This window comes from Cydia strobilella, chromosome 2, assembly GCF_947568885.1.
Source record: "Cydia strobilella chromosome 2, ilCydStro3.1, whole genome shotgun sequence".
Taxonomy (NCBI): domain Eukaryota; kingdom Metazoa; phylum Arthropoda; class Insecta; order Lepidoptera; family Tortricidae; genus Cydia; species Cydia strobilella.
The window spans coordinates 10,763,457-10,788,453 of NC_086042.1; the positions used below are offsets into that span (position 1 = coordinate 10,763,457).

At 37.1% G+C, this 24,997-nt stretch overlaps 1 protein-coding gene across 1 annotated transcript in view; it reads left to right on the top strand.

The window, feature by feature from the left end:
• Positions 1-24,997, top strand: part of LOC134751789 (lachesin-like) — a 48,568-nt gene that overhangs the window by 15,453 nt on the left and 8,118 nt on the right. Inside the window, exons 2-5 of the mRNA XM_063687282.1 lie at positions 14,111-14,208; positions 17,667-17,874; positions 19,010-19,174; positions 23,402-23,530. Of these exons, the coding sequence (XP_063543352.1) occupies positions 14,111-14,208; positions 17,667-17,874; positions 19,010-19,174; positions 23,402-23,530 (600 nt within the window). The remainder of the gene's footprint in view (positions 1-14,110; positions 14,209-17,666; positions 17,875-19,009; positions 19,175-23,401; positions 23,531-24,997) is intronic.

Here is a 24,997-nt window from a genome sequence, read left to right on the forward strand (position 1 = left end):
CTTTCCCTGTCTATACCATCTCACCGGACAGGTTACATGTCCAATTAATTCTTCATTCAGGTAGACACCATTGGAATAGTCTCCCTATTAAAATTAGACAGTGTCCAAACAGATTTGCGTTTAAAAACTACTTTTCTGGCAGAATGGTAAATTCTTAGTTTCTAATTTGAGTCATCTGATTTCTTATGTATGTGTATGTATATGTTTTTTTATAATATAATATACTATATGTATGTAATATGCCTATGTAAGAATAAGTTAGACGTTTTATATGAAAACTTTGCTTTTTGCGTTCAAAGCCTTGGCATACACGCAGTACCTAATATCTTATTCGCACTTTTCGATTCTTCGTGTAATTACCACTTAAAAAAATATTGTATGACGTCCGAGAACGCTTCAAGGTAAATAAATATACTACGAGTCGAGACACTAGGTCCGTGGGGTAGGGGGCACGGGGACTCCACAAGGCGCTCAGCAAACGCCCAGGGAGGCCACAACACTTATTATCTAATAAATGAGTTGATTATCAGTAAATAAGAACAAAAAGTCTATATTCATCCTTTTCTTTTGGGTGCTAGTACAGTCAGCAGCAGAAGCTGCTAAGCGGGCGAGGTGTTCAAAATGATCTTGACGCGACTTTATTGCTAAGAGAATAAGACCGTGTCAAGGGCATTTTGAACACCTCGCCCGCTTAGCAACTTCTGCTGCTGACTGTACTAGTGTACGACAAATATAGTATGATTCTCTCTTTCTATGTTTGAAATGAGACAGGCCTTTGACAAACTATATTTTAAATGTCATCTCTGACAAATGTGTGAACCATAGACGTTTTTACGGTTCCGTACCTCAAAAGGAAAAAACGGAACCCTTATAGGATCACTCGTGCGTCTGTCTGTCCGTCTGTCACAGCCTATTTTCTCCGAAACTACTGGACCAATTAAGTTGATATTTGGTACACATATGTAAGTTTATGACCCAAAGACAGACATGTAACGTAAACAAATGAATTTTAAACATGGGGGGCACTTTTGGGGTAAATGAGGAAATTAAAAAATTAAGTTTTTTTAACTATATCGTGTTACATATCAAATGAAAGAGCTCATTGTGAGAATTTCAAGTATATATTTTTTATAATTTTATGATAAACAGTTTAGAAGTTATTCAAGAAAATGGTCAAAAAATGACTATTCCCCCCCTTATCTCCGAAACTACTGGGTCTAAAATTTTGAAAAAAATACGTAATATAGTTCTTTACCTATACAGGAAAACCTATTAGAAATGTGCAGTCAAGCGTGAGTTAATTACTTAGTTTTTGATCCGACCCCTACGAGTTTATTAAAGACATTTCACTCACGTTTCACATAAAAAACTATTGTTAAAAGTTGTGTAATGTACGGAACACTTGGAACGCGAGTCCGACTCGCACGTGGCCGGTTTTTTTTTTTTTTTTAATTTCAATTTTTTTTTAATCCTTTAAGAGGCCGGTGTCGATTTTAGTCGCAAAAATGTAAAATTGATAGATTTAGGCCGTGAAATTTTACACCTTTTGTTACCTAATTGAAATAACAAGTACTGGTTTCTATTAGCACGTCCTCTTATCTTACCTTTTATCAGATCAGTTTTTTGAAAACAGACTCACTAAATTAGTAATGTTTGCTTTTCTGATGGACGTTTAGGTAAACGCGCGTAAAGCACTGATTTTGTCGCTCTTATTTGTTAATTTCGTAAAGTTTGGACTGCTAAACATGGTAATTTTGTATTACACATATCCTGTACTTGACGTTTATCAGACTACATTTTTATTATTATGACTTTGAAGTAGTGTAAATGAAAGTTAGACGAAATTAATTTTCTCCAGAAATTACTTCAAAACAAGTGACAATTTCTCTGAAAATCGACTTAATTTCAACGTAATTTTGATACTTAAACAATCTACAACATTTGCTGAAACTATACTTATACCTTACATCAATTTGTATAATTTACCACCATGATTTTTTGATGAATTTTTAAATACTGCCCCTTCTCTTCATGCATCACCGGTGACGCACGCTTGCGACCTCATTATTAAAAGGCAAGATGAGAAGACGTGCTAATAGAAATCAATACTTGTTATTTAGATATTACGTAATAAAACGTGTATAATTTCAACGACTAAATCTATCAATTTTACATTTTTGCTCCAAAATCGACTACGGCCTCTTAACAGAAGTGTCTTAGATTATACTATTTAAAATAGGTAGATACCGTAGGTAGAAGTCCACTAGATTACATGAAAACTATTTGGTAAATTTACAATTTTATTTCAAAGTAAGTGCTTGGTCGTAAAAAAGTATTGTATGCAACGTTGTTTAACTGAGTCAAAACATACTCGTGGCGTCTTTATTAACAATTTTCGGCTTCGCCGACAATTGTTACTCACGCCACTCGCCCTTTTTTGACCCCTCTTAAACAACGGTTGCATAAAATACTATTATCTACAACAATATCATAATCTCCTTATAATAATATTATGTTCAGAAACGATAAGCTACCGAACCTGTAGCTGTGGTTGTATCGTATTAATTGTTACTTTACTTTATCGATAACCGATACCTTAATTACAGTCAAATTTAGATTATCTCTGAGAAACAAAGAAATTTGATTTGGCCTCTATTCTCATTACTCATATCAGTCGCGATGACGTTTTATTCGAAATGAAGTGTCAGTTGCAAACCATTTTGTCACATTTCGCATGTTACTTAATATCGAACGATATAGCAGTCGGCCCCCGACTCTAGTTTGTCTCTGAATTAAAAAAAACAACGGATGCGTGACATGCGCGAAAAAGTAAGAATTACCACCATTTGACGTTTAATTAGTTTGTAAGTATAAAATTACTTTTTATTGAAGCTTATGATATTGATGTAGATAAAGCAGTGTATGTAACTGTACATAATTAGGCATTAAAATACTCGTATAACTCGTATGATCCTTTTATGAAACTCAATTCATTCTTTTCATAAACCCACACTCGTATTTAAATGCCTTTCATTATGTATCAGTCACATAAACCAGAGTCCGCATCGAGAATTCGTTGTCAGATCAGTTCAAACCGGAAAGAGAAGTAAGACAGGGTTGTATATTGTCTCCGAAGCTCTTTAATATCTACGGCGAATACATTGTGCGCAAGGCCACTGAGAACTGGGACATGCATCCTGCGCTATGCTGACGACACAACGCTCTTGGCTTCCGATGAGGAGGAGATGAGCTGATTGTTCCAACGAATAGAAGCCGAAAGCATCAAATTAGGACTTCACGTCAACCATGCTAAAACCGGTGTACCGGAAAAATCTCCTCCACGAAGTTTAGAACTACAACAACTTAATTGTGTCAGCACCTTTATCTACCTCGGCTCACTTATATCTAGCGATGGTAGCTGTGACGGGGAAATTATTAGGAGGATTAAAATAACGAAGGGAGCTATGGCTCGGTTAAATATAATCTGGAAAGATCGAGGCATATTAAAACAAACGAAGGTTAGACTTGTGCGCTCTCTGGTGTTCCCAATATTTCTTTTATGGTTGTGAGACATGGACTAATCGAGCAAACTTGATCAAGCGTATCAACGCGTTTGAAATGTGATGTTGGCGCCGGCTTTTACGGATACCTTGGACAGCTATGCGTACTAATCAGTCCATATTGGAAGAGCTACGCATAAAACGCCGGTTGTCAACGATATGCCAGAACCTAATACTCATATACTTCGGACACATCTCACGTCGCTCCTCAGATAACCTGGAGAAAGTTATTATGATGGGTAAACTTGAAAGCAGCAGACCTCAGGCCATGCGCTTGGTGAAGAATAGAAGCCTATGGAGGAACCCGGTCTTCAACAGAAGGACATGATATAACGATCCTCAGCATTGAGGGACCGACTGAAGAAGAGAAGAACTTTATATCCAACAAAACCATTGTTCCAACCGTAAAACAAACGACTATCAAAACAATTTATTTCGTCTAATGGGTCGAATTATTACTAGGGAATGCAAACCGGTTTTTATTTATATGAAATTTCGGTTAATTACCGGTTATTATCCGGTTTTTTCATACAATTAAAAACCGGTTTGCATTCCCTAATTATTACTATCGGTATCGATTCTCTGTAAACCTTATTATGTCGTAAATACTTATTTAGCTTAACTACCCCCCACACATGCACAATTTGATTACATTATGCGACGTAAAATTTTAGTGCTAAGAGGAGGTATCGCAGCAGAGGCTACTAAACCGTTAGCCTTTATTACTTTTAGTAAATTGACTTCTCGGAATACAAAGAAAAACGTTCATTACGGCACCCCTGGGTCCGTTCACTTGGATATTGCGACCCGCAAGCAAATTTGCTTTAGGCACAATAAATGCTTAGAATTGTACGTGCGTAAACGCGAAACCGCGTCAGCAATAACGTTCTCTGGCCATGCGGTGCCGAGTACTCGTATATTGGCCCGGAAGCCAATTCGAACGTACACTTCATCAAAATGATGTCATTTAATTATCACTCGCGCGTGTATTTCGCTCGTATTGTCTGTACATGTATTTAAGGTTAAGTTCAACTAAGATCGGACACCGGCCGAGATCGTATGATTAAAATATCCGCCTGTTGCGGGTTTTTTTTTTATGCTGGCAAATATAATGCGCTATTTTGTCCCGCACTCCCCTTCAGTCCGCACTTGTACTTCCGACTAACAAGTCGCGTGATATATATTATGCGGTTAAGTGATAATGTCCAAAACATGAGATCTAATTTTTTGTCCGGAAATACCCTTCGCACGTTTTTCTTGAATAACTAAATAAATAAATACATAGGTATTATAGGACATTCTTTCACAGATTGACCAAGTCCCACAGCAAGATCAGGAAGGCTTGTGTTGTGGGTACTCAGACAACGCAATATATATAATATACAAATACATAAATACATAGAAAACACCTAAGACTTAGGAACAAATATCTGTGCTCATTACACAAATAAATGCCCTTGCCGGGATTCGAACCCAGGACCATCGGCTTCACAGGCAGGGTCACTACCCACTAGGCCAGACTAGTCGTCAAACTGGTAAGTTTAAGCGTTATTATTAATAAAAATCGGGTTGGATATGATTTCCCTAATTACTGTTAGGCCAATTCTTCTATAGATTAATCGGTGGGTAAAGCCGGTAAATAAAAATTATATTATATAGGGCATTTCATTATTATCAATTCTGTACTTGAATCATGTCCGTCCCCTATCTACAAGCTGAGAAAAAAAATCCAACTTCATCTCAACCCCCCTAAAATGTCCGAAACTTTGCCAAATTCACCTTATTGGCGCAAGTGAGTCGAACGGGCGAATGAGAACAAAATGACATCACTCAGCTGTAAGTAAGTAAGTAATTCATTTATTGTAAACTGTGTAGGTACATAAAGATGTTCATTATATCAAATGGTATCAACAGTTGCTCGTTTCGAGCGTACAATTTATATAGCCTTAAAAATAATTAACAACTATATACATGTAACAACTGGTCTTAGCATCTAATACATATCACTTGCCGTTTCCATCGCTTTGAAAAATTCATTTAAACTATAATATACATTGTCTGTAAGAAACCTTTTTAACTGATATTTAAATTTATTATCATTTAAAATTTTAATATAGTTAGGTAGGGCATTAAATACACGTATGGAAGTATAGAAGGCGCTTTTGCAGAACAACGTGTTATTTGCCTTTGGACATATTAGGTTATACTTGTACTTTTCTCTTAGATTGTCTCTTAATGAAGACTTTTTAGCGAAATATTCAAAATTATTCTTAACGAAAAGACAGAGTTTAAGTACATAAATACCTGTAAGAGTGAGTATCCGTTTGTCTTTAAATACATTCCGAAGTGATTCCTCGGTATTCATACGGTTTATAGTACGTACGCATCTCTTTTGTAAAAGAAAAGTACTTTGCACATCTACAGAATTTCCCCAAAAAATAATTCCGTAGGTCAGCAGGGAAAAACATTGCCATAGTAAGTTTCATCACTTTGATGTCAAAATTTATGTTTAAATTAGCCTCCTGGGCTTTAACCCCCTTCGCTTACTGAGCACAGGCGGGTCTAACGCTCACACGAAGTAGACACGCGCGACAGCGCATGTAATCAGAGACTGCTAACGTGTAGTTTTTATGTATGTCATCTGGAGGTCATAGGGTCTCTACATACACCTTTATATCTCGCCTTTTACTGACTTTTTTTTTAGGCAGGCGTTTGACCACGATCCCACCTGATGGTAAGTGATGATGTGGTCTACGGTGGAGCACGCTTACCTATGAGATACCTATTAACTCTTGCCTTGAAGAGCTCCAAATTGTACTCATGCGGAAACACAGACTCGGGCAGGGCATTCCACTCCTTGGCAGTTCGCATAAGAAATGTGGAAGCAAAACGCTTCGTGCGTATTTTTGGAATTCCTACCATGAAGCGATGCCGGAGTGCCGTTTGTCGTGTGGTCCGATGGTAAAAATGGGACGGAGGAATAAGGTTGTGCAGTTCCTCGGCACACTCTCCGAAATGTATCCTATAAAAGATCGACAGGCTGGCAACCTTGCGACGATGCTCCAGACTTTGGAGTCGAGCATTCGTCAGAGCGTTGCTGTCATTTATGATTCTCTTGGCCCTCCTCTCAACTGACTCGAGCGCCTCAAGCTGGTACTTTGCAGAGCCATCCCACAGATGAGAACAGTATTCTACACACGATCGGACTTGTGCTTGGTAAAGGTCGAGCAGCTGCCTAGGTGTAAAATACTGCCTCACCTTGTTGAGGATGCCTAGCTTTTTTGCCGCTAACTGTGCTGTATTAATTAAACAGGGACGTGTAGTTAAGTATGTCTCGCGGGCGAGATACTGTCGCGCCACTCCTGTGCTAGCCCGGCTGAGCTTTTGACTAATCTACGCCTAGTACTCAACGGAATAAATCGACCGTGTCTTGTTCCCGTTGCTTTCTGAAAACAGACGATTCGCCTAAAACTAAAGATTATGAACAAGAATAACAGCCTAGGCGCCCTCGTAGGAGCGAACACTTCGATTATTCCAGGCCGACCAGACTGAATATACGATCTGGATATTTTTAGCCTTGACCTGCCGTGTTTCGAGGTATTCGGTGTGAATTAAAATATTAATCGGTTAAGAGTTTTATTATTAACTTTGTATTTTTTTGCATGTTTCTAATTTTTTTTTAAAGAACCTTCTCCTGACAATAACAAACACAACAAAAGAATAAGCGAAATTGGTCCAGCCGTTCACGCGTGATGCCGGGACCACGGGAAATGTGGGTTGATTTTTATATATTTATATAGATTAACTTTAATAATATAATTATTGCCTAGATTGTATTTTTAATTTACATATATATAACCGAATAAACCATAATTACCGAACCGAAACGGATAAGTTTATACTATTTATTTAGAATGCAGAACACTCGTGTTAGGAACTACCTATATGTACTTGCTCTGGCCAAATCTGAGATCAGTAATATTTGCTCACTACACCAAATGTTTGCTGGGGAAATTTTAATCAGGTTTATAATGATGCATCATTGCATCATGATGTGGGTTTTTTGTTTGAAAAATTAAGGAACCAATTGCGAGGCAGAGAGCTAAGTTGCAGAAAAGCAGAATTCGGAGCTGGCGGCCTGGCAGTGTGATCTCGGCTCTGTTGCAGCTCGGTCTGTACGTCTGTTAACAACTTATGCAGATCAGCAACTTATCAGTAACCTAACTACTTCTCTCGCGTAAATAGTGTCGAAGGTAAAAAAGCCGGTGCGTTTTGCTGCACGCACCGATACAAAAATATTATTTTCCTACTTTCATACAAGGAAATTAAGCTCCCATACCTTAAAAAAAAGAAAACCCGACTTCAATACGGGTAAAATAAAAGATTTACCCTTTTCGCGTCGTGTATAGTCACGTTAGCAGCTGATGTGTTTGAAGTCGGTGCCAAACCAATTCTTCGAAGCGTCAACACACTGTCGAACGGAATGCCAACCCTAGTGTGGTTCGATAAGAAAGAAATAAAGCTGTCAATTAGTTGCTAGGGGGTATTATTGGCCAGTATTGTAACTTTTGTCTAATTTCATGCAAAATAAATGTATTTGTGTAGTTTTAAGTTCTAATGTAAGTGAATTGTCAAATTCTTAGTGAGAATAAAGAATCTTAAACCTAAACCTATTATATTTGGCTTGGCACCGACTTCAACATATCAGTTGCTGTGTACAGCCAGAAACTGAACCAATCCCAACATGGCCTATTTCAAAGCCGGTTGGAAGTTGGAAGGTCAGATGGCATGCAGTCGCTTTGAAAAGGCGAGTGCCTGCGCCAGTTTTTGATTTTAGGTTGCCAAAAACTAATGTCGAGCTTCTTAAGCATGCAACGAGAAAAGTGCTTAAGATGAAGTCCGACCGAAGATGGGCTTAAAGTTAAAATACGAAAAATACGAAGTTAAAATACGTTCTAAATTTTCTATCGCGTGTATAACGGGGAGTGCTCCGAGGAATTGTTCGGGTTAATCCCTGCAGCTTCTTTTCGCCATCGCCCTACGCGACAACATTACCATCCTCACCACTTAGATGGTTGGCAGTCCTCAACTGTGCGTTTCTCTAGAAACTTCCTGCCTCGCACAGCTAAACTGTGGAATGAACTGTCGCCTGCGGTATTTCCAGACCGATATGACCTTCAAACCTTCAAGAAAAGAGCGTATTCCCATCTTAAAGGCCGGCAACGCACTTACAACCCCTCTGGTGTTGCGGGTGTCCATGGACGGCGGTAATCGCTTACCATCAGGTGATCCGTCTGCTCGTTTGCCTCCTATTTCATAAAAAAAAAAAGAAAAAAAAAAAAAAAAAAAACAAATAAGGCCGAGTCGTAAAGTTACTCAGCCCTAGTCGGCAAAATACTTGCGAGTACCATAAACATAGTACATTGTATGTATTTCATTAATACGGTACGGTCACCTAAACAAACTGTTCATATAATGCGAAAGTAAATACAAAGCAGACTTAATTGAAAATAAAGTAAGCTGGTAAAAAATATAAAGCATATTTGTTATCGTATCAGCTTTTGTTATAGCAGCCTGTTAGTGATTTTACTGTTAAATTAAATGTAAACATTTGTTTAGTTTGAAAAACAGAGATCGGACCGTTTGCAACTTGATGTCCTAATTTTGTTGCCCGCCTAATATAAACCGTATCGTATTTAAAACATTTCAAATCAGGGCGCGTCCAACGTGCCAATCGTTAACGCTCCGTAGCGTATCGTAGTCATCTTTTTCTTCTCTATCACTCTTCCCCACTAGTGCGACAGTGACAGTTGCGTTTCCTACGGCGCAGCGTTAACGATTGCACGTTGCGTTGGCTACGCACTCAGATCATTTTAAGCTTATGATATCCTCCTTCAGCAAAACTATTAGTCCGTCTATCCGTGTGTGTCTGTTTTCTTATTTATGTCTGTGTTTTTTTGTGTTACGTGCATCGTCTAGTAAAAACTAGTTTTCACTGAAATAATTTTTGGACCATTAGTAAAAACTAGTTTTCACTAAGGCCTTACGGAAAAGTAGGTTTAACTAGGGAAAACGCGTTTTCACTAATAATGAGATTTACGGTGTCATAATTATACATTTTATTCATCCAAACTTACATAAAATTAAAAATATTACGTCTAGCTAATCAAAGGAACTCTATCAAATCTGGCTTGCAATTTATGATGCACTAGCTGTGCCCGCGGCTTCGCCTGCGTGGAATTCGGTCTGTGTCAGTAAGCGGCTAATTCACCCCTAATTTATCTCCCTGTCCCCTGGAGACAGAACTTAAAGTAAAGTTGACAGATGGATACGCTAGAGGACTGTAGTCCAGATAAAATATTTTACAATTAGGTACCTACCACCAAAGATAGATATCTCCGTAATAGATGGATACAGTCTGCCTCGAAAATCACGAAAATTTAATTCTCGATCAGATGTCGCTACTACCTTTTGCCTACTCTCGTATAGAGGGCGTTGACGGTTTCGTTTGTTATTATTTAACAATTTTAACGCATAACAGTGAAAGAACATGGGTCAAAATAATAAAAATAATTAATGCAAATAAAAAAGATCATTTATCGATATTTAAATACATTTTATCGTATTTTAATAAATCTTCATTTTTAGTTTTAAAGTGTGTCGATAGATGGCAGTGAATTTACTGTGGTTACAAAATTTACTATGACAGTACCGCTCTAGAATATTATATCCTCTTTGCTACCACTAAATAAATTACACTCCAAAATGAATATTTTTTTTGCCCTTATTCAAATTTTTGACGTGATTTAAACGGCACAGAGTAGTAGGTGTATATCGAACGATACAGTATCATTTTTGTATTTTTACGTCCTTGACTGTACTATGCAAATCGGGTACACTACATAATTCCGAATTTTTTTATTCCGAATTTTAGAATGTCAAATTTTATCATTCCGATTTTTAAATGGTCAACCCATCAAATTCCGTCTGTCATAATTACGAATGATGAAAATCACAAAGATTTATATTTCCGAAAACCCAAAAGCCGAATATTGTAAATTCCGAACTACCTAATTCCGACTATAACAATTCCGATGGTGGCAAACACCGAATTTAACATTTACGATTTTCAAAATCACGAATTCGGAATTGCCCGTATTCCGAATTAACGTGATTCCTATTTTAGATATCCCAATTTTTAAATTTCGACTTTTCTGGCAACAGATCGTTTTCTTGGGGGTCGCAGTTCTAACCTAACCTAACCCACTTTTCTGGCAACAGTTCGTTTTCTTGGGGGTCGCAATTCTAACCTAACCTAACCCACTTCTGGCAACAGTTCGTTTTCTTGGGGGTCGCAGTTCTAACCTAACCTAACCCACTTCTAGCAACAGTTCGGGTTCGCAGGTTCGCAGTTCTGTCTAATTTATTTATGCCGAATTTTTATGCCAAAAATATTTTATGCCGAATTTAACATGATGCGGCACGACAGGTACCCGTAATAATTACTAAAACGTGAGTCTTCATTTAATATCACGGATTTCATTTTTCCGATCTTGTGAAAAACCGAATTTCTGAATACCGAATTATTTTATTTCCGATCGGACAATGATTTTTCGGAATTTAGGAATTCGGAAAAAAAAATATTTTCGGAAAAGTGTAAAATCGGAACTTTAAGCTTTCTGTCAAGTGACAATCGGATTTTAAGTTTTCGGAAATAGCACATTCGTGATTTTATTCCATCGTGTTTTTAAAAATCGTAATTTTGATATTTCGGACTTATAAATAATCGGGATTATGAAAGTCGTGGTTATAAAAATCGGAAAAACGTATTTCGGAATATTTGGGTGTTCCCATCAAAATCATGTCATCCAAATCGGTCCTCCAGTCAAATCAGTCTAAGCATGACGCCGGCGGCGGGCAGCGTCTGCCCCTTTTTTTTTGTTTTCGGAGTGGGAAATGCATCTGCCCCTACGACTTGTTGATGGTCATAGCGAAGCAGACGCTCACGGGGACCTGTAGGCGCTTGAAGCGGAACGGGAAGTTGCTCGGAATGAGGGGGATACGCGGGATGAACACGGCTTCTCCGGCGCCACACTCCGTCAGGATCTGCGCCTACATATGTATTACGTACGATGTATTTGGGATCACAATCGAACTCGCGCTGGCTTGCCGTTTCAGCCGAAAGCGAAGCGACCTGCCTGGCTAGAGCGCCACTGAGTCTCTCACCGTGGTTTTTCTCAGACTCCTGAGACCGTGCCCCTTGTGGCCGCAATGCATTGCGAGACTTTCGCGAGAGATTCGATTTTTTTCGGGAAGGCGCGTAACGCGTTTCAGTCCCAAATCGTTTGACATTTACTGAAAAATGTTTTTTTTTAAAGTACCCACCTTCGTGACCATTATTAAGAGGAAAGGGCACGGCCGCTTCTCCATGCAAACGCAGTCTCCATTTTCTTGGTTAAAAACTACCCTATGTTCTTCCACGGGACTCAAACTATCTCTATACCAAATTTTATCTAAATCGGTTTAGCGGTTTAAGCGTAAAGAGAAATTAAAAAAAGTTTTTTCATATTATTTGTGTTTTCATTTGGGAATAGTGTCATTTTGATATCATAAATGAATTCGGCATACCCGATTTATATAAAAACGATACCTAACTTGACCTAGTAGCTAAAATGATATAGTTATCAAGATAAAGTTTTTAACCCCTTTTTCACCACCATGGGGGATGAATTTTTAAAAACGCTAAAAGTAATTTTCTTGCTTTTTAATATAATAACGTTTTGCAAAGTTTTAAGTTCCTAGCTTAAAATAAACTTTGCACCCCAAGACAAACTTTCATCCCCTTTTCAACCCCCTGAGGGGTTAAATTTCCAAAAACGTCAAAATTAGTTTTTTTGTAATCGTCTATCATACCTTTCTAAGAAGTTTCAAAGCATTTGTAATGGATTCAAACTTTCAACCCCATTTTAACCCTGTTAGGGGACGAATTCTTGAAAACGCTAAAATAACTTTTCCTGTATTATAATAATATGCCCATTATACAAAGTTTCAAGTAACGCACTCAAAAAAAATATTGATCTCCATACAAACTTTCAACTTCTATTTCACCTCCTTAGGGGATGAATTTTCAAAAACGCTGATATTAGTTTTCTTGTATTTCGATAATATATCTTCTTACGAAGTTTCAAATTGCTAGCTTAAAATAAATCTTGAACCCCATACAAACTTTCATCCCCTTTTTAACCCCCTTAACGGTAAAATTTCTCAAATTTTTATAGCCTATAACCTGGCCGTGGATTTTTTCGACAGATTAGTAAAGTTTGCATCAAAATCCGTTCAGCCGTTTTCATTAGTTGCGCGGTCAAATAAACAGACAAACAGATAAACAGATAAACAGACAAACAGATAAACAGATAAACAGACAAAAATTCTAAAAACTGTTGGAATGTATTCTGTTATCGATTCTTAGTATCCCCAGCCAATTTTTTTTCGAATATCTTCCATGTACAGACTTTCGACCCTCTTCCGCTTTATTATATGTATAGATTATTTAGGTTAATTTAATTGTGTAACCACTACAGAATGCAACAAAATAGCATATGTATTTTTTGTTAGTTTATTTTATTAAAGTTGGTCAAACAAACACCATTCTTGGTGCAGGCAATAACTAAATCAAATTATTTTATTAAATATTTTGATTTGTTCCCAAACTTGTTCATAGATGGCAGCACCAGTCTCTCTAGCTACAACGTAAATCCGTAAGGAGTTCGTTTAGGAGGTGCAAGCGCGCACTGCTTGCCCTTAGAGCTGGTCAAAGACGCGTAGTCTTAGTAAGATGGCATATAGTCGAGAAATTCGGATGGGCACCGCCGTGGCGGGGTGGCCTAGGGGTTCATGGCGTTAGCCGCGATAGCTAAAGACGCCGGTTCGAATCCGGCCTTCACCACTGGAGGGCTTCGTCACTTTTTCTTTAATATATGACATCTATTACAGTTTTTAATTTATATATAGTAGTGTGACTACTTAAAAAACACAATTCAAAATATTTAATAAAATAATTTGATTTGTTCCCAAACTTGTTGTTAGTTTAGAAGTTATTCAAGAAAATAAGCAAAACATGACCGTCCCCCCCCCCCTTTTTTTTCTCCGAAACTACTGGGTCTAAATTAAAAAAAATACACAAAATAGTTCTTTAGCTATAGATGACAGGAATACCTATTACAAATATGCAGTCAAGCGTTACTCGGACTTAATTACTTACTTTTTGATCCGACCCTACGAGTTTTTCATAGACATTTCACTCACGTTTCACATAAAAATACATTGTTTAAATTATGTAATGTACGGAACCCTTGGAACGCGAGTCTGACTCGCCCTTGGCCGGTTTTTCTGTGAGTGTATCACCCCAGTAACAAATTCTTACTCCCGCTGATTCGAAACGAATTGTTTAGATAACAGCGAAACTACTCAATTTATATAATGTATAATTTCTCTTATTTGTAGCAGAATCTTTTTCAGGAAGCTCAGTAATCTTTTTGTTATTGTTACAGAGGTCCCCCGCTTTGAAGATAGCCTTAACAACTTGACCGTGTCATTAGGAAGAGAGGCGGTCTTCACTTGTGTCGTCAATGACCTTGGATCTTACAGGGTTTGTACTTCGTTTGAGTGCCATTTAATTTTGTGTTTGATTGTAATAAGATTATTGTGTTCGAATATAACTATTATAAATATTTATTGTTTGGGAAGTATTTGCCGTAACAGCGACCTGTGTTAATACCTATTAAGTATGTTTTAATTAGATAAAATGTGCCCTTATGCACGTGGAGCATAAGGACCCTTCCCAGATAGAAAGCCACAAATATAGTCGTAAATTGACACCATCAGGCATCAATAATTATTTCAAACCTAGTTGTAGACATAAATTACATGTTTAGTTGATATAGATACATATATGTCAATTACTAGCTCTAGAAACGAATGGATTAGATATGAGTTTGCTTGTCGACCGGGCGCCATCTTGGTGATATCGAGTCGTGATATTTTTTTTGTTTTTGCTCATTGACGTTGTTTAAAGTGTACCAATAGCCTCATTTAAAAAAAAAAGTTGAAGTCTTTCTTGCTAGAGAAGTGCTTCTATTCGGTAGAGGAATTTGTAAACGAACGAATTTCTGACATATAAAATTACAATTCGGTGTTATTAATTTATAAATTTACAATTTGACATCCTACGACATCGTTTTTTTTTAAATTTATGTTTTAATTCTAATATTAGTTGCATGTTTGTTTGTTGTTGTGTTCATGTAGATTTAAGTAATTTATAAATTCAAACACAATGTATAATTGTTTTTATGAATAAATGATATGATGTAATACTGATAGCCTATTATGCAGTAAAATAATATGGAGGCGTGCGAATAATGAAGAATTACTCGTAATATAGATACGAGTTTATCCACCGTTTTGGCGTCAACGCCAAGTAGCTCCACGTGGCCCTTGTATAGTCCTGCTATCGCTTTACAGCTAATAACCGTACACAGTATTGTACTAACCGTACAATATTCGTCTATATTATAGCTCCCTATACCTTGACACTGGCTAAATTGTCCCAATGGACTGAACCATTTAATTTTAAAAACTGAACTGAACCAGTAAATGACGTATTTTATTGTTCGAATTGGCCTGTAAGAACAAAGCAAAGTTGTAAATTACAATTCGATGCCTACTGAATACGAGTATCTCTTCTAATGTTTAATTTATTGCAGTACCTAGGTACTATCTCTAAGTTCGATTTAATAATTTAACTTGACCAAACTAAGCCACAGTTGTTTTCTCCGTTATCTTGAATTGAATCTCGACCTTGACGTCTGTTTTTTGTGTTACATGCATCGTCTAGTAAAAACTAGTTTTTACTGAAATAATTTTTGGACCATTAGTAAAAACTAGTGAGATGCGTAAGTCCCGGCCGAAACCGTCCTATAATTATACTTACAATAATTCTGGTCAACTCTACTGCCCCACCTGCTATAGAGTTTATAAAAGTAAGTTCGGGTTTGCCAGCCATATCACACACACACACACACATAGCACACGCTCGTAATTAGCTAGGGTCGCCGTTGTCGATTACGGCATGGATAGCTATATAAAAACTAGTTTTCACCAAGGCCTTATGGAAAACTAGTTTTAACTAGAGAAAATGCGTTTTCACTGAGGCGATACGGAAATAGTTATTTGTTATACAAGGGTGCAAAGTTGTATTTTACCCGCGAGTGTGGAATTGAAACATGAGCAAGCGAAAGGATTCTATAGTTGAACCACGAGCGAAGCGAGTGGTTCTAAAATAGAATCCTGAGCGTAGCGAGTGTTTCAACACACGAGAAGTAAAATACATTTGCACCCGTGTGTAACACAAAACTTTTCCCCTCACTATAGCGAGGAAAGTGCAACATCCACAGGCGTTAGATCATCTTCATCACTGGAATCACTAATTTTTTAAGATATTATAACAGAAAACACTAGAAATTCTGATTTTTACGTGAGTCTGTGAGAAGAACAGTAAAAATTTTGTTGACGATGTTGACATTTCTGTTCTGACGTATGAAATGTCAACGATGCGTTTTGAAATTGCATCGACTCAACTTGTGCGTTCAGAATTATATTTAACATCATTACAAAAAATCTAACGTTTCTTATGGAATTTTAAGGTTTATGACTTAAAATTATTAAATAAAACTAAATTTGGTATTTTTTATTAGATTCTCAAACCATTTATTTAATGATAATTAATATCGAACGAACCATTATTATGAGCGTTTTACGTTTTGTTATCTGTCAAGCTACTTAAACACGCTCCATCCAAGGTCAAATTACTTTCCCCACTAGTGGATAAAATGCGTTTTTCCCCGCTTGTTTTAAAGGATAATAGACGGCTTTCCGAGCTAGTGAGGGGAAAAGTAGTTTTAACTAGGGAAACCGCGCTTTCACTGATAATGGGTTTTACGGTACATATACATATACACATTCATCCCAAACTTACATACAATTTTAAATTTTACACAAATATTACGTCTAGCTAATCAAGGGAACTCTAACTAATCTGGCTATTTATGATGCGTTATTTACGTGAATTTAATTGCGTAACCACCACAGAATGCAATAAAATAACTTGTATACTATGTATTTTTTGTTACTTTATTTTATTAAAGTTGGTCAAACAAACACCCTCATTCTTGGTGCAGACAATAACTACACCGGGGGCAGTTTTGGTTTTGGATTATTAATGTCACAGTCAGTAATTAGAACACCTTGACAGACGAGATTATGTAAGCAAACAATAATCTCGTCTGTCAAGGTTTTTCGACAGGAAAGCCTTGGCAGACTTATATATTCCTGAAGTGAGGGTTCATACCTACCGACTGGAATTGGTTTCATGGTGGTATCGGATGGGTATATTTAGGGGTACCAGTGGTCACCTTGCTTACATAATCGTCTGTCAAGGTATTACGGCATGAAAAGCCTTGGCACACTTATATATTTCTGAAAGAAGGGTTCATACCTACCGACTGGAATTGGTTTTTATGGTGGTATCAGATGGGTATATTTAGGGGAACTGATGGCCACCTTGCTTACATAACCTCGTTTGTCAAGGTGTTTCGGGAGGAAAAGCCTTGGCAGACTCCTGGCCTGAAATGAGGGTTCATACCTACCGACTGGAATTGGTTTCATGCTGGTATCAGATGGGTATATTTAGGGGTCCTGATGGTCACCTTTGAGAGCGTCTGCCAAGCACTTCTGGCAAAAAAAATACTGACAGATTTCGCTTTTCTGTGTCTACCAGTAAATTTCTAACTCCTGCCATTAATATTATTTCGGTATTAGATGGGTAAAATCAGCCCCCTTTTTTCGCACCGGAAATGGCCTTCTTTTTTGTACTTTCGGCAAGTTCCGCCGTGGCTGACTATCAAATTTGGACTTAGCATGACTTTTATGGGAAACCATTGTGCATTCATCACGGTATCAAATCGGTAAGAAATTTTGCAATCAGCTCTTCTACCATTCGGTTTCAATATAGCTTAGATTGGTCGCATATTAACAAGTTTTGTTTGCAAGGTGGCGTGGTTACGCGTGGACACGCAGACTATCCTGACGATTGCAGGCCACGTGATCACGAAGAACCATAGGATTGCTGTTAACCACAGCGACAGGAGAGTCTGGTTCCTCCACATACATGACGTTCGGCAGGCGGATCGCGGCTGGTACATGTGTCAGCTTAACACCGACCCTATGAAGAGCCAAACTGCCTACTTGGACGTTGTAGGTGCGTAACTGTTATACCTACCTATTTAATAACAACTGATCTGCATTCGTCTATTGTTGATTGTTAAGTATCAGCACTAATTAAAACCAAAGGGGACGACGTCATATGACCGCTTCTCCACACAAACGTAGTCCCAATTCTCCTCTCTGGATGGAACATTATAGAACATATTTTTACGCAATATTATGTATATTACCATAGCTATACCAGTATAACCCTTCATTGATTTATTAGCGATTTTTAATGAATATAAGAATTAGATTTCAAAATTTTAAATGGATTTTTTTCCCTCCCAAATTATATAACAAATTAACAATCAAAACATTAAAAAGTATATCAAACGAAGGGGCATAGTTACTTTATGATACATGTATACAATAAATTGTGTAATTTATTTTTTCTACAAAGGCAAGTCTATTTTCGTTTTTATAGCATTAGAAAAAAGTTAAACAATCTTGACATGACTTTTTATTGAACAATGGTTTTTTTTATCAGTAACTATTACTTATGAAATAATAATAATAAGCCTCTACGTGTATCTATATCCCTATGCAAGCCTATAAAAAAAATGGGATTTATAGGCCCGTGAAATCCAAAATGAAGATACAATAGTAATAATAAAAGTTTACTTGCAGAAAAGGGCAGTGTAAGCAAAATAATATAAATGATCATATATGATTTATATTTGTTACATATTTGCCGTAACTTATTTTTTAAGTGTTTTTTTATTAAAAAGACACGTCAAGATTGTTTACCTTTTTTGTAATGGTAAAAGAAATAATGTGTAGGGGGAGAAATAGGGACTACGTACGTTTGTATGAAGAACCGGTCGTCCACTATCCTCTTAAAACGAAATAAAGTCAGTGAGTAAAATATCTGAATCAATTAGCACTAGGTTAACCGTATTGAATTTGTAAGCATATTGATTTTTCCTAGCTCGAGGACTTAGGGTCGGTTGCACCAAACTGTTTGTCATAGAGAGCTCGCTAAATTTTATTGTATGGTAAGTTTCATTGTAAACGGCCGCGGCGAGCCGGGTGACGTTAATCAGTCTGTCAAGTGCGGATAGTGCAACTGGCCCTTAAAGTTTGTTGTAGTGGTCGAGCGGTTGTATACTAATTATATGTAAATATAGTGCCGCCGGATATCTTGGACTACCCCACGAGCAGCGATCAGGTGGCAAGGGAGGGCGCCAACGTGTCGTTGCGGTGCGCGGCGCACGGCGTGCCCACGCCTAACGTGGTTTGGCGGCGCGAGGCTGGTGACCTGCTGCTCGCTACCAACTTTAGCGACACTCAAAGTAACATATTTTATTACAAGTGCACATACCTCATTCACTGCTACGCTTCATAGTTGTAGCACAGTTTTCAAAGTATGGTTGCAAAAGTTCTTAAAAAAACTGAGGGTACAGTTTTTTTTAATGACGTACCCTACCATTAGACGGTTTGACAATCCATACTATCCATACTTCCATACTAATATTATAAATGCGAAAGTCTGTCTGTCTTTCTGTCTGTGTGTTCCCTCTTCGCGCTTAAACCGCTGAACCGATTTAGATGAAATTTGGCATAGAAATAGGTTGAGTCCCTGAGAAGGACATAGGATAGTTTTTATCCCGAAAATCATCCCTTAAGAAAGTAAAAAGCGGGGTGGAATTGAGATAATTAACGAAGTGCCTGCTAATTTATGTGCAGAATATGCTTAAATTTAGATTGTTATGAGAATTTTTCCAGGCGCTATTCTTACTCTAGCTGCGGTTACTCAGTCCAAAAGCTAGTACTCTATAAAAATAATATTGTACTTAATACTTTGATAAAGGAACCATTTCTTAAACAATTAGTCTTGAGGTAATAAATAAAATGTATAAAAGCTGTGTGTTTACATCTACTTGAAATGGCAACCTCTTAATTCGCGTAAAAATAACGGCGCTCCCAGAATTAGACAGTGTAAGTCTCGCGCAGCTTGTATATTAGTAATTTAAATTGAATTATTTGGCTCGGTGTAAAGAGATCCGAAATGGAAGAATTATCCTTTCCCCGGAGCTGTCTCGTCAGACAACGCCCCGGCGCGTGAACATTGTACTCGGTCTCGGTCTAATTTTACTGCGCTGCATAGTTTAAGGATTCTACTCCAACTCCGGCTTTCTTATTGAAGTCTGCGGATTCAGATTAACTTGTTGTTTGATGACATCCCCGTTGCAAATTAAGTCCGACAATTCCAGTTTTGGAGAATAAAGTCCTTGCGGGTTTCGCCAACAAAGTTCGATTTAAGTTAAATCTTTGGCGCTACAACAAGAAAATTGTTAAACTTGAGTATAAGGTTTTATTAGGGGGAAGTCCCCCAGTGGTGGACACCTAAGCCTTTTTGCAGAAGACAAAAAAAAGATATGAAAAAATATATCTTTATTTATGAATTACTTTAGTCAGCAAACTTTAGAATCAAACTAAAATAACACACGAGGTAGAAACGGGAGTTGGAAGGGGCAGACCTCGGCGGACTTTCTCTGATCAGATCGGGGAAATCCTGAAGAAAGGCCAGGTCAAGAGCACCCTAAACCGGCGAGCGTGTATGAGGAATGTTATGAAAGTGAAGGAAGCGAAAGAGGTATGTCAGGATCGTAGCAAGTGGAAATCCGTGGTCTCTGCATACCCCTCCGGGAAATAGGCGTGATTATATGTATGTATGTAAAATAACACAAATGCAACTTCTACATAAACTAATTCAAGAAAGAAAAGTTAACTTTAGTGAAAAAAAACTCGTTCTTTGCAAGAGGCACCTAGTACCGGACGGACTACATTTCAAACCCCTAGCACCGGACGGTTTAAAAACATTTGATACCGATCACAAATATAATCTTCTGAACATTGTGGAATGTCAAGCAAGTTCCTGCGCCCACCCATGGCTACTGCAGCACTGTATCCAGTTTTCGTCATAGTCTAAACATACTACGGACTGCTTCAACCAATGGCTGTTGTTGTTCCTCCTTTTTTAACTACGCTCTTCACTTATTTATTTAGTTTCCCCTCAACTTCACCTTTTTCTATACTTTTTGTTAGCTTGCTATAACAGATTTTTATTTCTTTTACTCCTGCTTTTCCGAACTTTTTTTTCTTCTCTTCCCTTATTCCTTGCCCGTTCTTCTATCTGAAACTTCGTAGGTGCAAAATACAACCGAAGCAAACATATTCACTCTCCGGCGTTACGGGACTACTACTGTGTCCGTTACTGAGGGATAGGAAATCATTACATTTATTTATTGTGTACCTCAACTATTTCAATTATTTAAAAAAACTTTTATAGACTACGAAATTTAAGTGATTAGTAAGTTTATTAAAAATAAACACATCCAGCTGAACACAAAAAAATAGGCCGAAATATTCACCCGAAACTTATGCGATGCAGCGCCTTCCCTAATACAAAAACACAAAAAAAACGCTCCCGCAGTCGCTGCGCGCATCACAACACAAGCACTGCGCATCACGTTTCTCGACATTGGTCCGTCCTCCCGCGCCACTGTTACTTATCCTTCAATTTCTCGCGTTGTTAGTTGCCGAGATAGTACGTGTGTCTGGCACTATATGCCGTCCGTGGTTACGGGACTTCCCCCTACGGGTGGCGTATTCAGAAACTCAAAATATTACACCATTTTGATTCTATTTTCAATGCGTCGCGCATGCACACATGTAACTTCTTTGGCTATAATTATAACTACGAGCGCGATATAAGTTTTTTTAAGGCCGTTCCATCGGTTTGCCGCTGTCACTGTCACATTTCGCAAGAAAGAACGGGAAAGATCATGCGCGCGAGTGTCAATTTTAATCGAATTTTGTCGATTTTTATTTATTTTAAAAACGTTACTTTACAATATCGAAATTCGAAAGCTATGACATTACTATTCAAGTTAAGATTGTTTTTTCTTCTTTTTTTGTTTATAGTATCACGTAATAATTAACCGAGTAAAGTTTGATTAACCCTTTACCTACGGGGACTGAACACCCAGGCACCGCTCAATACGGGCATGTATTGGCGAGAGTCAGCGGTTTGACATAATTTTACTTACTTGTAACTTTGGAAGTGCTGCAGCTATGTGCTTGAAATTTCACACACACATTGAATATAATATGTTTAGTTAATATCTAATCACTTGGTGAATTTATATGCACTAATATTTCTTATTTCACACTTAATATTAGTCACTAAGAAATTGAAGAATTTTAAGTTACTATTAGCGAATTACTCAAAATTAAGTTTTAATGTATTAGTTTATTATATATGTAACACAACTAAATACTTAAATGATGATAATTATTAAAATATTGCAAAAAATCAATCACTTAAAATGTCGCATAGAAACGATCCTCTGCTACTGACGAATAATAGTGATGTGCGCATATCGATACAGCTGTCGATATTTCTGTAAGTACGGGATAAAAGCTCAGCAATTTATATTTTTAGCAAAAAAAATATTATATTCCAATTTTGTAACTATTTGGACAGAGAAAAGTGAAAAAACTAAAAATAACATTCAAAACACCCACACGTGTCACTCCTACAACAAGTCGATGAAATATAAAACAACACTAGGACCGCCATATTGAGTTCAATTATTTGCGCTTCTGCAGTACGGGTGTACAGTTGACAGCAAAAAAGCGGTAATTTTAAAAATATGTTTATGTCAGAGCCATCTACCGAAACATTATGATATTTTTTTCTTTGTACCTATATTGATCCCAATGCATAATGTGACCGCTATTACCAAGACACAAGGTCTCGTTTTGATTAAAAAAAATATTGAACATGAACATATCTTCGATCAACTATAGTTGACACCCGTACTGCAGCGGTGTTGACTTTCTGGCAACTCTGGTTGACACCCGTAGGTAAAGGGTTAAAAATCCGAGTTAGAGTTTGCTTTGGGAATTAATGGTATCGAGCAAAGTCTCATAATTCGTGTATCGGAAGCTATGTTATTAAAGATAATATTGTCAAGAACTACATTTTTTTTTCACGTCTAGGAATATCAACGCCTCTTAGAAAAACATGATCATATAAGGAGATTTTTCGCCTTCTGGCTCAGGGAACCGCCTTAATTGCTTGCCTATATATTATATTTTTTTATTCCTATATACGTTTCCAGAACACTAGGAATCTTATAATATTAGTATTGATTAATATCCGAATAATCAGTTTTTTATTTTATAATATAACCAGAGAAATGTTTAAATGTAATATTCGGATAGCAACTAGATGCATTATTTTCTTACTGTTACGCCATTACTGCTGATTGCTGAGGCGAGGATACGGGCGCTGTGACTTTCAATTTAGTTGAATAAAAAAACCGTGACGGATTGAAAGTTCTAATCGGCAGTAATGTGGCAACGAACGTCAATCGGTTTCCTTAGATAAGCTGCAAAAAAAGATTCTCAGCATAAGGGATTATTATTTTTTTGCATGTTATCAGTGACATGATTATGAAGAAGTATTTATGTAAGGTTATGAACACTACGATATCAAAGTTCGTAATTAGATTCATCAGTGAGCGGCGCGGCGCTGCACCTGGTGAAGGTGTCGCGGCTGCACATGGGCGCCTACCTTTGCATCGCGAGCAACGGCGTGCCGCCCTCCGTCAGCAAGCGCATCATGCTGGTGGTGCACTGTGAGTTCATATGCTGCTTTCAGAGATTTTCATGCGACCCGATTGTGATGATGATTTAGCTTCAATACAAATGTGATGCTTTTTTCCTTAGCCTTTAGTTCACTTTTGTGTTAGGTTGCTTTTTATTTTTTTAGACAGTCTTTTTTTGAATTAGTATATTAAATTGGTACCCATCCGTACAAGTTCTGTTCTGTTTTAACGTACAAACAAAACGATGTCTCTCGTATCTAGAAAGTAATAGGTATCTGCCATGTATTGGGATTTTTTACCGTTCAAGTTTAAAACCTAATGTTATATTTTGTTTCACGTTGTACATATTATAAATTGTTTAAAGTTTAATGAATGCTTTGGTTTCATTGCATATTAATTTCGTTTTAGCCATTCACCAGAATGTCTGAATCCCAGAATGCCTACTTTTTTTCTCAACATACTACATACCCAAAATGCCTAAACTACAAATCGACGTAGTGTCATAATACCAACATTTTAAACTGCCTACATTCATAAGTGCTATTTTATCCAATATTAACGTCTTGAGTTCCAGCACCTGTTAAAAAAAATTTTTTACAGTACATATGGTGCTACTTTACCGCACTAGTGCGATAATTGCCACATTACGTGACTATGCCGAAAATTTAAAGGGCCATGTTTACTGTAAAACGTTGTACAATACATGTGCGAATAGGCAATTCGCAACTCGTGTCGATTTAAAACACTCCCTTCAGTCGTGTTTTAATTTATCACCACTCGTTGCGATTTTCCTATTTTTCGCACTTGTATCGTAATGTACTATTAATACGACAAAAAGTACCAAAATTTACATAAGACGTATAACTTAATATACATGTTTAATAAAGAAACATTAATTTAATTTGTTTAGATAATATGTAGTTTTAATGTTTTTTTTTATGCTTAGATATGTAATTTGTTATGTATGTTAATACATTAAATTCCTATGATACAGTTTAATTGTAATGTCTTGTTTGTTTAAATAAAGAAACATACTTTTTTAATATTTGGGTATTTTGGGATTTGGACGATGTGAGTAAAAGTATTACCTATGACATATATGACATTCGGTCATTTCAAGAGAGAAGCATCAGACATTAAGCATTTTGGAACTAAACTGTTATATAATTTACACAATCATATTTTGGGGGAATGAAATCAACGCGATTAATCATAAAATTTAAAGATGTTAAGAAATAAGTCTCAAATCATTCCTATTCTCTGAAATATTTTTCAGCATCTTCCGCTTTACGCATAAATTTACCGCTTCCCAGCCCCTTCGGCCACAGCGACTGGACGACAGATTACCCAATTCGGAACTGACAGCGCCTTAAGCACGATTTACTCTCTAAGGGTTTAAAAAAATATTATTGTTTACATCGCTTCAGATTTAAGTTATTTTCACTCTTCTTTACTGCTGTAAGATACGCATGTAAACAGTATTTTTAACGTGATGTG